The sequence below is a fragment of the Lepus europaeus genome, chromosome 10 (assembly GCF_033115175.1).
Source record: "Lepus europaeus isolate LE1 chromosome 10, mLepTim1.pri, whole genome shotgun sequence".
NCBI classification, from domain to species: Eukaryota; Metazoa; Chordata; class Mammalia; order Lagomorpha; family Leporidae; genus Lepus; species Lepus europaeus.
In genome coordinates this window covers 65,344,706-65,361,221 of record NC_084836.1, presented here as the reverse complement: position 1 = coordinate 65,361,221, position 16,516 = coordinate 65,344,706, and the positions used below count along the sequence as shown (strand labels likewise).

The 16,516-nt window shown below is 41.9% G+C and overlaps 2 protein-coding genes across 2 annotated transcripts; both read left to right on the top strand.

The window, feature by feature from the left end:
- The first annotated feature begins 2,140 nt into the window (after window positions 1-2,140).
- LOC133768057 (syncytin-2-like) lies at window positions 2,141-12,774 on the top strand. The gene is made up of 2 exons (XM_062202470.1): window positions 2,141-3,371; window positions 12,698-12,774. The coding sequence occupies exons 1-2, from the start codon at window positions 2,141-2,143 to the stop codon at window positions 12,772-12,774; spliced, it is 1,308 nt and encodes a 435-aa protein (XP_062058454.1).
- LOC133767688 (olfactory receptor 6C2-like) lies at window positions 6,001-15,969 on the top strand. The gene is made up of 2 exons (XM_062202122.1): window positions 6,001-6,033; window positions 15,028-15,969. Exon 2 carries the CDS (start codon window positions 15,031-15,033, stop codon window positions 15,967-15,969), a length of 939 nt encoding a protein of 312 aa, XP_062058106.1. The 5' UTR covers window positions 6,001-6,033; window positions 15,028-15,030.
- Window positions 15,970-16,516: the final 547 nt, after the last annotated feature.

The window sequence follows — 16,516 nt, the reverse complement described above, 5'->3', positions numbered from 1 at the left end:
CAGAGAAACCCTATCAGCTGTATGTCACTGAGAGGCAGGGAGTCGCCTTAGGAGTGCTAACTCAGGATCTGGGACCTGTTAAGCAACCTGTGGGTTACTTTTCTAAAACCTTGGACATGGTTGCACAAGGATGGCCTCACTGCCTAAAGATAATAGCAGCAGCAGCCTTGCTGGCAAAGGAGGCTTCTAAGATTACATTGGGGCAAAATATTACCCTTTATACCTCGCATCAGATAAATTCTCTATTAGAGCAAAAGGGCTCTCACTGGCTCACAGATAGTAGGATACTAAACTATCAGGTCCTCCTTCTAGAAAACCCTCAGGTAAAAATAAGGCATTGCTCTACCCTAAACCCAGCTACCTTAATGCCAGTTCCAGGGGAAATTGGTCCCCTCCACTCCTGTACTGAGACTATAGACTTGATCTATGCCAGCAGAAGGGACCTAAAAGACAGCCCCCTGACTAACGCAGATGAAGTTTGGTTCACAGATGGAAGCAGCTTTGTCAGGGACGGAACCCGCTTCTCGGGATATGCAGTAGTCACGGCACAGCACGTTATTGAAGCTCGTGCCCTGCCCCCAGGAACTTCTGCTCAGCTAGCAGAACTAATCGCCTTAACCAGGGCTCTAAAACTGGGTAAGGACAAGAGAATTAATGTATATACAGATTCAAAATATGCCTTTTTAGTCTTGCATGCTCATGCAGCAATATGGAAGGAAAGGGGATACCTGACAGCGAGAGACACCCCCATCAAGTATGGACCTCAGATCCTCAAGCTCCTTGAGGCTGTAAATCTGCCCAGAGAGATTGCAGTCATGCACTGCAGAGGCCACCAAAGAGGCTCTGACGAGATTTCCCGAGGTAACTCTTTTGCAGACTCAGTAGCTAAAAAGGCTGCCACTGCTCAGCCTGACCTCCTAGGTCCTCTAATCCCGGCAGTCTCCGGAGAGGCCCTGACTCCCTATTACACCCCAGAGGAAGAGGCCAGGGCCAAAGAACAGGGATATGCCAGGACAATAGAAGGATGGTACCAGCGGGAAGAAATAACATATCTTCCCCAGGCATTACAATGGAAAGTCATAAAAGGGCTTCATGACTCTTGTCATTTTGGGAGAGATAAACTTAAGAAGCTGTGTGATAAACTATTTTGTGGAAAGGGCCTAGCCAAAACCATTCACAGAGTCTGTCAGAATTGCACTCTGTGCGCCATAAATAACTCCCAGGGGTCTCGACCCCCACCTTTAATTAAACCGATGCAGCGAAAGGGAACTTACCCTGGGGAAGACTGGCAAATAGATTTTACACAGATGCCACCCTGCCAAGGCTATAGGTACCTGCTTGTACTTATAGACACCTTTACTGGATGGGTAGAAGCCTTCCCAACCAGAACTGAGAGAGCTCAGGAAGTGGCCAAAATTCTCCTAAAGGAAGTTATTCCACGCTTTGGTCTCCCAAAATCTTTACAAAGTGACAATGGGCCTTCCTTCATTTCCCAGATTACACAAGGGATTTGTAAGGCCCTAGGAATAACCTGGCACCTTCACTCTGCGTGGAGACCCCAGTCTTCCGGTCAGGTAGAGAGAGCCAACCAGACTCTAAAGAAGAACATAGGGAAACTCTGCCAGGAAACTAGTCAAAACTGGATTTCTATCCTTCCCATCGCTCTACTCAGAATTAGGACAGGACCCACCTCCCAGCTCTCCCTAAGCCCCTTTGAGGCTCTTTATGGGAGGCCTTTTCTACATTCAGATATCCTGGTAGATACAGAAGCCAATAATGCCATCAAATATTTTATTTCCTTGACTCAATTCCAAAAGGCAATTCAGGATCTCGGGCTCCGCACAGACCAGGGTGCCAGCCCATCCCACTTATATGAGCCAGGAACGCAGGTCCTGCTTAAAACCTGGAAAGACGGCTCTCCCAAGTCCCAGCTTGCTCCCACGTGGAAAGGGCCATACACTGTCTTACTTTCCACACCTACAGCGATCAAAGTGCCTGGCATCCCCAGCTGGATCCACCACACCAGGGTGAAGCCGTACTGCCCCGAAGACCAGCAAGACCCCGGACCTAAAGAAACTTGGTCAGCGGAGCCTCTGGAAGATTTGCGCCTACTCTTTAGGAGGAGCCCAGATAAGTAAAGATGCCCTCCCAAAGCCTTCCCTTCTTCCTCCTACTGGCATACTTCCCACCTGGACTCCTAACTGATGCCTCGCCCTTTATCAGGCCACTCCAGGCTGCAGTTAATCTATTGGCCAACACATCCTATGGCCGCTCCTGCTGGATTTGCCTGGAGGCACAGGGCTCGTCTGGGGAAGCATGGCCAACCTCTCTAAAGGAATGGGCTCAGACAGAGGGATTTATGTACTACTCAACTTCTACTGGGCACCAGGGTGTTCATGCATCAGTTAAAAAGGACAGCCTCTCACACCCTGTTATAGGACCTATCTATACTAAGGTTGCATTGAGGGCAAAAGCCCCCCTGTGCCTCAGCTCTCCTGAGTTTCCACAGGGTTCCCCTGTGGGATCCTTAAATAGCTCCTTTTGTAACTTTACTGTGACAGTGCATACCAAGGACCGGGCACTCCTCATCAAGCCCCCCTTGCTCTTCTCCTCTCCGCCAAACATATCTGTGGCACATCGACTCCAATATACAGGGGGCTTCTGCCAGGGAAGGCCTCTGTCATGTAAACATTTTGCTCTAATGGCGGATTCTAATTGGGGCAGCATAGGAATAGATAATTGCTCCCTCATTCATGAGGATGGCAAGTTAGCCCGGACTTTCATTGACACTACTAGACGGGTAATGTTCTGGGAAGATCTGACGAGCAGTACTTCCCACAACAACACCCCATGTTTTAGTCCACTGACTGCAGCTTCCTTTGCTGCCACGTACCTCTTCAAACGTCCCACTACTGAAAATCCCCCACTTAGCGTACATCACCTCTCTGGGTGCCTCCCTCCCACAGGGGGAATGTACTTTGTCTGTGGGACTCTTGCTTACCAATGCTTACCTTCTAACTGGACAGGGGTCTGTACCCTGGCCTATGTCCTGTCTACTATATCTGTTGCTAATGCTTCAGCCCCTATACCGATTCCCTTACACACTACTTCTCGACTTTCCAAGAGGATCCCCCCTCTGATCCCCATCCTGGTAGGGATCAGCACGGTGGCTGGAGTGGCGGGAGTTGCTACAGGCACAACAGGGGCAGTATCAGCAAACAATATGTATACTAGCCTCTCCTCCGAGCTGGCTGGTCTTAACACCCAAATAGCAGCATCCCTCTTCACTCTCCAAAATCAGATCAACTCTTTGGCTGCAGTTGTTCTCCAAAACAGACGAGCGTTAGACATGTTAACTGCCGCTCAGGGAGGTGTCTGTGCCATGCTCCAGGGAGAATGTTGTTTCTGGGTCAATCAGACTGGACAGGTACAAACCCAAATTCGTACTTTCCTGGACAATTCCAAACAGCTCCAGGAGCAGGCCAAGCAGGGCTGGGATTTCTGGCCTAACATCTGGTCATGGAAATCTTGGCTATTTCCTCTCCTTGGCCCAATAACTTCTGTAATCTTGCTGCTTCTCTTTGGACCGTGTGTTTTTAATGCCCTTGTTCATTTTGTCTCTAGCAGACTAAGAGCTGTTGAACTCCAAATGGTCGTCAGACAAGGCTTCCAGCCCATCCCACTGGACGACCTGAGCAGCCCCCTGGACTGAGCAGCACAGTCTTTCCAAGGCTACTGTCACACACCATAAGACAGATAGCAAGAGGTGATACCCAAATCTCCCTCGACGCCCACATGTCAGCTTTGAAGAAGTTACAGAAGACGGAACTTCATCCATAATCCCAAAAAGAATTTTGGGTATTAACCTCTTGAGGGGGGAATGTTAGGTAGGAAGTCAGTTATGAGCTTATGTGTGTGTGACAGGCCTAAAGAGAAGACATCTATATGCATCTGCATCTCAAAGTCATCCTAACAATGTTCCAGGGGAAGCCCAGATTTTCGCATCCTGCCTCCCTGCCCCCTTCTACCTGGTAACCTGCCAGGTGGAGGCCCTCACCCCTCCTGCTAAATCTTCCACAATCTCCCAGGTGCAGCTCAGCATCTGCATCTCAAACACCCTGCCCCTTCCTCAGGTCTGATAACATTTGCATCCATAAAGTTCTTTCTTTCAGACCTTCCACAGGAAGAAGCTTCTTAACATTTACATCCATTAAGTCTTTCTTTCCAGGTTGAAGCATGTGAAGACAAAGACCTACTTCTTTAAAAACCCCAGCCTAAATGCAGGCTGGGCACTCTCTCTCAGGTCCTGTCTGGAGAGGTGCCCATCCGTTTTTACGGATGTCCCTACCCTAATAAACTTTGCTACTTTTACCTTCCACTACTCTCTGTCTCACGCCTGAATTCTTTCTTGCGCGAAGACAAGAACCCTGCAATTTCTCCGGTAACACCTTTTTCCCCACATCCTCGCCAGCATCTATTGTTGGTAGATTTCTGAATGTGAGACATTCTCACCGGGGTGAGGTAAAACCTCATTGTGGTTTTGATTTGCATTTCCCTGATTGCTAGTGATCTTGAACATTTTTTCATGTGTCTGTTGGTCATTTGGATTTCCTCTTTCGAAAAATGTCGGGGGCGGAGCCAAGATGGCGGATAGTGAGGACGTGCGCCTTAGGTTGGTAAAAATAAAGTTTCATAAAAGTGGAATTACTGTAGCCTCAGGAAAAGACTCAAGAAAAAAACTGCAGAGGAAACGCTTCCGGATCTTATGGATGTGACACAGAGGACTTACAGGGAGCCCACCGCGTGGAAAACCAACCAAGACGAGCCGAGCGGCGGGAGACGAGCCAGAGCCACAGAATCTCGCCAGCGCGGGAACCGAGGAGGGTAAGACAAAGACCTCAGAAACCCGAGACACTGGGGGGTGGGGAACGGAGGCCTCTCCCTTCACTCACCAAGCAAAACAAAGAGCACCGCGATTTTACATATGTAAAGCGCAGCCAAACTCAGTAACTTTAGCAAAACTCGAGAACACATTGCGGGCTGCATAAACTCTGTGTGTGGTCCCAGGGGTAGATCAAATGAATACTCACAGAGGCCAGATTTCAACTACACTCAACTCCACTCCCAACTGAGTCAAAAAAAAAAAAAAGAGAGAAAGCGAGCCAGCAAGGAGCAAGGGAGTGAGCAATCTGGGACGCTCTTTGCACAGCTTTAAACCTGAAGAGTTTACCTGAAGCATAGCTCTCTGGCCACACCCATCACAGCCCCTAAGGCTCCAACAAAGAAAAGAAGAGGAAATTATAAATCTAAAAAATATTGTCAGGAATCTACAGGATACTATTGAAAAACCCAACATTCGGGTTCTAGGAGTTCCTGAAGGCATGGAGAGGGAGAAAGGATTAGAAGGCCTTTTTAGTGAGATACTAGCAGAAAATTTCCCAAGTCTGGAGATGGACAGAGACATCCTAGTACAGGAAGCTTATAGAACCCCTAATAAACATGACCAAAAGAGATCCTCACCATGACACATCGTAAATAAACTCACCACAGTGAAACATAAAGAAAAGATTCTAAAATGTGCAAGAGAGAAACGTCAGATTACTCTCAGAGGATCTCCAATTAGACTCACAGCTGACTTCTCATCAGAAACCCTACAAGCTAGAAGGGAATGGTGAGACATAGCCCAGGTACTAAGAGAGAAAAACTGCCAGCCCAGAATATTATATCCTGCAAAGCTCTCATTTGTGAATGAAGGTGAAATTAAGACTTTTCACAGCAAACAGAAATTGAAAGAATTTGTCATCACTCGTCCAGCCCTGCAAAAGATGCTTAAAGATGTGTTACACACAGAAACACAGAAACACAGTCATCAATATGAAAGAAGGAAAAGGAAGGAAACCTCACAGCAAAAGATCACAGGAAGCTCAATTTCTCTTTGACATAGAATTAAAATCTGATTCTCTTTTAAAGCAATATGTTAAAGTAATCTACTATGTTCTCTTGATGTCTGTTAAATTCTAATTTTCAAAAACAGCTGAATTTTTATTAAGAGCTATGGGTTATTTAAATATGTGCTTATTTTCAAAGATTTGAATAATCACCTTGTAACAATGACCAAATTTGGTCTATGTTATGTTATGATTTTAAGGAATCTTATTTCAACCAGATATTTTGATTTTGAGCCTTCTTGGTGTTCTTGACAGGCATTCAAAAAATCAAAGTTCCAAACAATCTGGACTCTAAAATTTCCAGTAAATCTTGGACTTTGGTTTTTCCAGTTTGGGCCCAACTGAAAAAATCGAAGGACCTATGTCTCTCATCTTACAGAGACACCAACTAATCAGGCTATTTGGATTATATTAGAAGTACTGTCAAGATGTGACGTGGTACTAAATTTTAAGTTTCTACAATGGAAAATGCTATTAATACAAATGTTTGAGATTTAAAAAGTCTAATGATCTTGTGTTACTAGACATGATAGTTATCTTAATAAGAAAGCCCCAGAGGCCTAAAGGGTTAAATACTTGTAAAATCCTACAGGTGCTTTCAAAAATACTGTGAAGTAAGCAAGTGCCTCTTGTTGGTTGATGAGTTTATAATTTTAAACATGGCAACTTAAAGTCTTTTGTCATCCACAGTTATATATGATGTGCTGCTCATAAAACTAAAGCGTTGTTGGTTCTGTGTTTAGCTGTCCTCCTATAGGTTCCTATGGACTTTTTCCAGCCACTTCTACTGTATTCAGTACTTTGGGATGGCTCTGTAAACAGATGAAGCCAATAATGTACTAACAGTACCAACTGAGAGAAAGTATGGTTAACTGAGGTTACTAAAAACAAAAAGCAATTCAAATCAATTGGCAATCTACAAAAAGAGTTAAAGACTTTAAAAGCTATTATTATAATTATTAAAATTGCTATATTGGTCTATTATGTTATGTTATATTGTATGTCCACATGGGAAAATTTTATTAAGAGTTTTATTTTAATTGGCTTATAGATAAGATTGTCCATAAATTTAAGCTGCTAAAATTAATCAAAGATACATTTTAATTCATGTGACCTGAATCTCTGTATCATATGTTTTAAACTTATTGACAGAAAGAAACTAAAAACATTTTATATGTTTGTGCTTAAGTTTACTGGTCAAACAAACTACACCATGTTAGATATTTAAGAGGTGTTTCCAAATACATGATTCTTAAAATTTATAGAAGGCACTGGACCTTATGGTAAATGTTTTCTTAAGTTGTTATCTAATGGTTGAAACGGTTTGCTAAGTATTCATGTGATATTGCTATTGTCAGCAAGCGATCTAGGACTTGCTCCCTCATTTCTCTATTCTAAGCCCAACTTGTTCTTTCATTTCTCTATTCTCTTCAAGGTAGGAAACTAATTCTATTATGAAGGAATCTGTAGGACACACAATTTAATCTTTAGACCTTATAAAAGAGATGGCTAACATTTTTCTGTAATAGCATAGCCAAAATAAGAGCTTAAATAATAATCTCATAGCTAGATTTACTTCGCCATCAGCGAAGTAAACAGTAAGTAGAAAAAAACCTCCCTTTCAGACCAAAGGGAAAGACAGTTTGTAAGTGAGAATATAATTTTCCTCATGGGCATTGTCTACCTTAGAAAAACTACTACAGAACATGCCTGTGACTATAGACTTGTAGTTCAGGCCACCGAAGATTAGAGATGGGACACGGGCACTCCCTTGACTTGCATCCTCTGGTCTTATTTAACACAAACCAGGAGGAAAAGAAAGCTAGGCATCAGAAGCAATGGGTGGCAGGCCTACTAATGGCTGATCTGTACAGTGATCTGCCCTCAAGGAGACCCAACAGGCCAGTCTACTGCAGTGGCTTTCAATGTGGTAAGCCTGGGCTTCAGCAGAAGTCAGCTTGTGAAGAGCCCTGGCAGCTCTGCCAAGAGTTGGATCACTGGAAATGGACCTGCCCTGGAGTCGAAGGATGCCCAGGTCAGAGCCACAGATCTTACTGGCTCTAAGCTGAAAAGCCCTTCACTCAGCCCAACTTCCAAAGTGACCACTGCAGCTGAGGGGATGGTCAAGTAGGGTCAGCAACATTGCAGGCAGAACTGTAAATTTCTTGTTAGAGATGCCACCTGCCTTTACCTGACCAGCTCTCCTCCCAGGCCAGCCAAGTAATGAAAGTCAACAGAGTGCCTTCCCCTAGGAGGTTCACACCTCCCTTAGGATGTACCCCATGTGAAGAGGTAGATTGGTCTGGGCCTCTTAACTTACAAGGCCTAAAGCCCACCAGATTATTATCAAGCCCCTTCTATCAGGTTCTATTTGCCTCTCAGTCAGAAAACTTAATTGTAGCTCAGACAGCACCTTTCTTAGCTCCTCTAATAATGCCTCTGTCCTTTGTTCTAGACCCTGTCTAGCGCACTTGGGCCTCATTCCTTCGTAATCATAACCTCTACTCTACCTCCAATGGCTCTACTCTCAACCTGTGTGTACTGATGGTCCTCTTCCCCACTTAATGCTGTATAATTGTTCAGACCTGGTTAATGCCACTCTTAGGATCATTGGTTACTATCCTCACCCTGTCTTTTATGACCTTGTCTAAATATGATCAGAGTCGGCAAACTTGGAAGGCTTCCATAGCCTTGGCAACTCATGACAACAGCCTAAGGTGGTTACTGGTGCCATAAACTAGAGTGTCAATTTGTTGGGTCAACAACAGGAGTCACTGTGCACTTGCTCCTCATGTGGGATCTCTGTCCTTAATGTGCTGTACATCTTGATTTAATGCTATAACTAGTACTCAAACAGTATGTTTCACTTTGTGTTTCTATGTGGGTGCAAACTATTGAAATCTTTACTTAATATATACTAAATTGATCTTCTGCATATAAAGAGAATTGAAAATGAATCTTGATGTGAATGGAAGGGGAGAGGGAGCGGGAGAGGGGAGGGTTGTGGGTGGGAGGGAAGTTATGGGAGGGGGAAGCCATTGTAATCCATAAGCTGTACACTGGAAATTTATATTCATTAAATAAAAGTTAAAAAAATAATTAATTAATTAAATTAGATAATAGAGAAGACTACAAATACATTTTCAAATTTAGAATTATTTAATAATATGATGTAATGATCAAAAATTTCAAATTCAGAATTATTTTAAAACATAAAGGAGTGATCAAAAAGATATACTATTCGGGACCCCTTCTGTGGGCCCGCATCCCATATGGGCACCAGTTTGAGTCCCAGCTGCTCCAATTCTGATCCAGCCCTGTGCTGTGGCCTGGGAAAGCAGTGGAAGATGGCCCAAGTGCTTGGGCTCCTGCACCCGTATGGAAGACCCAGAAGAAGCTCCTGGCTCCTGGCTCCTGGCTCCTGGCTCCTGGCTTTGCATCAGCACAGCTCCGGCCATTGCAACTAGTTGGGGCATGAACCAGTGGGTGGAACACCTCTCCCTCTGTCTGTTGTAACTCTACTTCTCAAATAAATATATAAGTAAATCTTTTTTAAAAAAAGATACAATATTCAAAAATTGTTATCCAGCACACTGATCCGAAGCCAGGAGCCAGGTGCTTCTCCTGGTCTCCCATGTGGCATTCACCACAGCTCTTAAAGTGTACAAAATCCACCACAATTGCTGGAGTAAGAGGGCACATTGAGTGATTGACTTGGAAATAAAATTAAAATTTTTGAGGACTATGAAGTTAGAAAATTGGTGATTGGTTATTGCTCACCAGGTAGGCATGTGCATGCCACCCTGAAGAGTAAGCATAAGATGATGAAGTTTGTCAAAGGATCTGCTTAATTAGAGGCAATAAGACCAACAATAATTCGAGATGGGCCTGCATCATATATGGAGAACATTTTAATGACCTGGATTGAAGACCAGACATGGAAGCACACCCCTCTGGGCAGCATGATGACCCCGGCCAAAGCCAAACAGTTGTTTGTGATACTGAAAATAGAAAAAAAGGCTGAACCCAAACAGCCCCACTCAGTTCACTGCTATTTAAACAATTCGAGAATTGTTATTCACTGCACGATATGAAAATAAGTGGTGAATTTGTGAGTACTGAAGTGAAGGCAGCTGAAGAATTTCTGGAAATCCTAGATAAACTGATTGTGGAGGAATATTACTTAGCAGAATAAATCTTCCATGTGGATGAAACTTCCTTTCTGGAAACAGATATCTGAGAGAACTTCCATCCATAAGAAAACCAAGTCAATTCCAATTTCTGGGCTTTTCAAGACAGGATAACAATCCTGCTTGGGAGCAACACTGAAGGTTGCAAACTGAAACTCCTTGTGATCTTGCACAGTAAGAACTACAGGGCTTTCAGACATATCAATAAGCAAATCACCGTCAACATACTACTGGAGTTATAAGCAGTCGTGGGTGGCCAGATTTCTCTCCCATCATTTCCACTAGTTGCAATACCAGCAAAATGAAGTACTGTTTGGAGAATAATGTATCTTTCAAGATTTTGATTATTACCTATGATGCTCCTGCACAGCCTCTTATATTGGGATCTTTACTCCAATTTCAAGGTGGTCTACCTTCTCCAAATACCACCTCTTTGATCCAAACAATGGATCAAGGATTGACAGCAGTTTTTAAAGCCCACTACCTGATGTGATGCTTGAACGAATACAACATCTAGGATGGTGTGGAGAACATTACAGCTTTGGGGCATGTGACTGCATCTTGAGGAAGAAATAGAAGAGGACTAGCCATGACTTCCAAAAGATGAGGAGGTTTCAAAGATTAGCAAGTCTCGGTTGAGATGGCAGCAACTTTAAGTTGGATGTGGATGAGGACAACGTTGAGGAGCACTTAGAGGCAGTCCCTAAGGATGTGACTAAGGAAGAGTCGGAACTGCAACAGTAACACGTAACTGAAGAAAAGAAAACTGCAGGAGAAGAGAAAGAACACACAGGAAAATTCTGTGAAGATGTTTAGCAGGGGCTTTCGCAGACCTCACTCAACAAGCTCCTTTAAAAGTCTGAAAATGTGGACCCCAACATGGACTGGTTTTCATGAACAGAGAAGAATGTTCATGGTGCATTGTCTGATTACAAGCAAATCTAAGGTGAAAATGGAAACTAAGCAAAGGAATCCCTGTGGATGTTTTTCCAAAAGAATGAAAGCTCCTCTCGAAGAGCCTCAGCCAGGTCCCTCAGGTGGTACCTGGAAGAATGCACTGCTACTGCAGGAGAAGACAGCTCCCTGTATTTTTATTGCGCCAGTGAAGCAAGATGAGGAGGTAGAAGACAGTGCTATGTGATTTTCAACCCTGTGTAAGCCTAAGCTAATTTGCGTCTTAGATTTAACAAAAAGTTTAAAAAATAAGTAACTTTTAAAATAGGAGAAAAAGCTTATAAAATAATGCTAAAAAGTATTTTATAAAACTGAAACAATGTATTTGTGTTTTCAGTTAAATGCTACTATAAAAGAGCCAAAAGCCTATTCACTTAAAATTTTCATAAAGTAAGAATGCTATAATAAGCTAAGGTTAATTTATTATTGAAGAGAAGACACTTTTTATAAATTTAGTTTAGCTTACATATATAATCTTGATCAATCTACAGTGGTATTTAGTAATGTCCTGGCCTTCCATTTGCTCACTACTCACTCATGACACCCAGAGTAACCACCAGACCTCCAAGTTCCATTCATGGTAAATGCCCACTATGGATGTACCATATGTTACCTTTTATGCCATATTTTATTGTGCATTTCCATATGTAAACGTTTAGATATACAAGTAGTTAACTACTATGTTACCATAGCCTATAGTATGCAGCACAGTTGCATACGAGCAGTAGCTTATAAGCCTAGGTGTGTAGTAGGCTCTACCATGTAGGGTTCTGTACATACACTCTATGATGTTCACACAACAATGAAATCATCTAATGCTACATTTCCCAGAATTGAAGACTGTATCCAAAAAATCCTGAAAATGTACATTAATACTTTGTAATTGTTTATGTTTTATTATCTATATTTCTTACTTTTTTAGTTTGATTCTGTGATTCTAGGAAACTTGGCTGAATTATTTTGTTAAGCCACCATTAAATCTACATAAGTAAACATAACAAAATAGCAAAGAACAAAAAAAAAATCATTTATGATCATTTAGTTGCCATAAACAAAACAAATAAATTAATGAGGAGCAATCCGTCTAGTTGCTTATCAACTGATTTCCACTGGTTTGTGTTAGACTGTGCGTGCTCTTGTGAATCTTCACCTCTCTAGGGAGCTGTCCCCACTGTTGTATCTTTTTGCCCAAGTGCTTCACACAAGGGATTCATTAGGGGTCCCTTACCCTGAGCCACCAAGGACCTTTTTGTTTATATACTTACTTTCAATATTATCAACAACACTGCTTCCAAAGAAAGAAAAAGCCATCGCATTGATGTAAAATTAGAGAGATGCCCATCATCAGCTCTAAGAGAGTTCCTGACAGTATAGAGGACTTTGAATAGTACTTTACTTTCAAATGGAGAAGTAATCAGAAAATGTTTCCTACAACAAAAATTATAAAGGCTTAGTGAGAAAAGCTTTGCCACGTGTCGGAGTTTAAAAATCGAGGGAGATCTAAGCCATCTCAAAAGTACATGACTGTGGTTGTGGGGTCATCAGTTAAGAATGACCAGCAATTCACACGCAAGCCTTTGCTAACTCTTTCCTTTGGCTCTTTAGTCTTCAGGGTTATTGTAATTACTCAAGCAAAAGAAGCTACGATGGACGCTCAGAAAAGTAAGTACGATGTTGGATGATGTTTGAGATCTCACTTATTTTCAGATGACAGTTCCATCTGAGTAGCAAATTCGATTTTTTACCAGATTCTGCTGGGACTGACGGATGATCCTCAGCTTCAGGCTCCAGTGTTTGTGTTTCTCTTTCTCACTTACATATTGAGTATAACTGGGGATCTGGCCATCCCATTCCTCACCTTATTAGATTCCCACCTGAAACATATTTATAATTATTTGTGTATGTGGAGTACATATTTATAATTACATTTTACTAATTTGTAAGTATTTTTATAGTTGTTACTTTTTTGCCCTGCAAGAAGTCTTTGCAAGGCAATGAAGATTTTCTCCTTTGTTTCTAATGGAAATTTTCTTGTTCCATGTCTATCAAAATCCCTGTAGCATTCTTTCCAGAAAGAGAAAAATTTATTCTTCTGAAATTATTTTTGGAAATGGAATGTGAATGAGGTTTTCAGGTGTTTTCTCCTTGTGGAAATTTCTACTACTATGGAGTCAAAATCCTTTTTTCATTTCCTTCTCCCATTTACTTGGCTGGGAACCTTAAAGGAATCAATTGACCACATTCGTGTGAGCCCAAATATGGAGTCTCTATGATGTCTCCTTTATCTGTTTTCCATCCTTACACAGATACCATTGGGGCTCATTCACTATGTCTTATATCAAGTCTAAAAATAAGGTTGAATAGGTTATTTAACCAGTACTGTTTGTTCAGTTTTGATCTAAGACTTATATGGGTGGCATTTTCTTATAAAATTTTAGAACTATCTTGTCAACTACTTCAAAAAACCTCTGCTGTATTTTGTACTAAGATTGTATGCATTGCATCAGACAATGTGGAGAAAGCTAACATGTCAGCAATATTCATTATGTCATAAACCTGGTAAATGTGTCTATTTAGCTTTTCACTCATTTCTGCAACTAGAATTTATGGGCTTTGTACATGTTCCACTTGATTTATTCTTGTTAGGTTGGAAGTATGTTTTAATATTTTTATTGTGTATATTTCAGGTATACAACATGATATTAAAAGATTATAAGATACACATAAACATGAAATCTGGAAGTGTGATGGCACCAAGCATTATTTTTCATATTTGCTTTGGCTCCTTGGGGTCTATTGTGGTTTCATATAAATTTTTCTCTTTCTGGGAAGAATGCTATGGGGATTTTGATAGGGATTGAACTGAATCCATATGTTGCTTCAGGTAGTAGAGACATTTTAACCATATTAATTCTTCTGATCTTTGAGCATGGTAGATCTTTCAACTAATTCATACCCTCTCATTTCTTCCATCAATGTGTTACATAGGTCCTTTTGGGGGCCCTTTCTTCCTGCACATCTCCATCCTAATTGATGTTAGACATTTCCAGCTCGAGGAGCTCTGCTGGAAACAGTTTGTCTCAGCTTTTCTGTACAAAAACAAAAACATCTTACCTTTTTCTTCACTTCAACAGATGTTTGGTGAGGACAGAAGCTAAGATTGACAGTTGCGGTTACTGTGGTGGCCATCCCTTTCAGTATTATAAGGACGCATTTCCATTTTCTTCCTATGGGTCAGTTCTCTGCTGGTCGGTTCCCAGATGTCTAAGCCCTAGATTTTTTTCCTGCCATGCTGAACTGCCCCCAAAACTTTGGAAGTTGTCTCTGCTGTGCTCTGCATACTTTTGGAATGTCTGGGAGGGGGTTCTCTCAGTTATTCTTCCTTCCGCTTTGGAAAGCTTGGAAATATTCAGAGAACGTATGACTCAAACTTGCACCCTCTCCCAGGCTTTGAAAAACACCCCTCAGTGCCTGGTGAAAACCCGTGGGAAACAAAGTGAAAACTGATTCTGATTGAAGAAATCTCTGAACAGCTCTCACAAAAGCCCCAGCTGCTAAAAGTGCTTTAATGGCTTTGGTCATTTATTTTTATTCTAAGCTATTGAAAATTCTTCCACCTCCATCCCCTCTGTCACAGGTGAGAGCAACTGAGTGTCACTTTTTCCTATAAATGATTTCTGTATTTACTCAGTTTCTGTCACCTGGGTTTCTTCAGATCCTCAGATCTCTGACATAACTTTCTAAATCTGTTATTTTTGTGGTTATTTTGGTTTGGTTTGGTTTGGTTTGGTTTGGTAGTTGAAGTGAAAGCCACAGTTTTTTGCAACTCTCTGTACCCTAGCAAGAGAGGACACTCGCACTGCTTGCTATAGATACCACGCCATTCACCTGAAATCTCTCCAAATTCTTCCTGAAAACATGAAACAAACTTGGAGTCAATGATGAGAAACAAGACAATAACGACCTTCATTCTGCTGGGACTGACGGATGATCCTCAGCTTCAGGCTCCAGTGTTTGTGTTTCTCTTTCTCACTTACATATTGAGTATAACTGGGAATCTGGCCATCCTATTCCTCACCTTATTAGATTCTCACCTGAAAACACCCATGTATTTTTTCTTACAGAATTTTGCTTTATTAGAAATTTTGTTTACGTCTGCTTGTATTCCTAGATATTTATACAACATAGCAACAGGTGACAGGTCAATTACTTACAATGTTTGTGTCATTCAAGTGTTCTTTATTGATGTGTTTGGAGTAACTGAATTTTTTCTCCTGGCCACTATGTCCTATGACCGCTACGTGGCCATCTGCAAACCCCTGCATTACGTGACTATCATGAGCTATGGAGTCTGTGGAAAGCTTGTCTTCTGCTGCTGGACAATTGGTGTGTTGATCATACTCCCACCACTGATCATGATACTAGGTCTACAATTCTGTGACTTGAATGTCATTGATTATTTCTTCTGTGATTCATCCCCTATCATGAAGATTTCATGCTCAGACACATGGCTTTTGGAACAGATGGTAATGATCTGTGCTGTGTTAGCCTTCATCACCACCCTCCTGTGTGTGGTTCTGTCCTACATATACATCATCAAGACCATTCTGAGATTCCCTTCTGCCCAGCAAAGGAAAAGGGCCTTTTCCACCTGCTCTTCTCACATGATTGTGGTTTCCATCACCTATGGGAGCTGCATCTTCATCTACGTCAAACCTTCAGCAAAAGAATCTGTGGCTATCAACAAGGGGGTGACAGTGCTGATGACGTCCATTGCTCCCATGCTGAACCCATTCATTTACACTTTGAGAAACCAGCAAGTGAGACAAGCATTCAAAGATGCATTTAAAAGAACTGCGTTACCCTCAAAGAAGTAAGAGAATGATATGCCATAAATATATACAGTTTGGGGCCGGCACTGTGGTACAACAGGTAAAGCCGCCACCTGCAGTGCCGGCATCCGATATGGATGCAGGTTCGAGGCCCAGCTGCTCCACTTCCAATCCAGCTCTCTGCTATGGCCTAGGATAGCAGTAGAAGATGGCCCAAGCCCTTGGGCCCCTGCACCCATGTTGGAGACCTGGAAGAAATTCCTGGCTCCTGGCTTCAGATCGGCGCAGCTCCAGCCATTGTGGCGAATTGGGGAGTGAACCAGCAGATGGAAGAACTTTCTCTCTCTCTCTGTCTCTCCTTCTCTCTCTGTGTAACTCTGACTTTCAAGTAAAATAAATAAATCTTTAACAAAATATATATATATATACAGTTTAATTTTTATTTATCAATTTTAAAACTAACATTAATTAAAACAACCAAGTTAAATTTGTAAAAGACAATGCTAAAAGCTAGGAACTAAGTTTTTAAAAGATCATAAATTCACAAATGTAAATTATTTGTTACAAAATCACTCTGTGTCTTTCTTGCCTC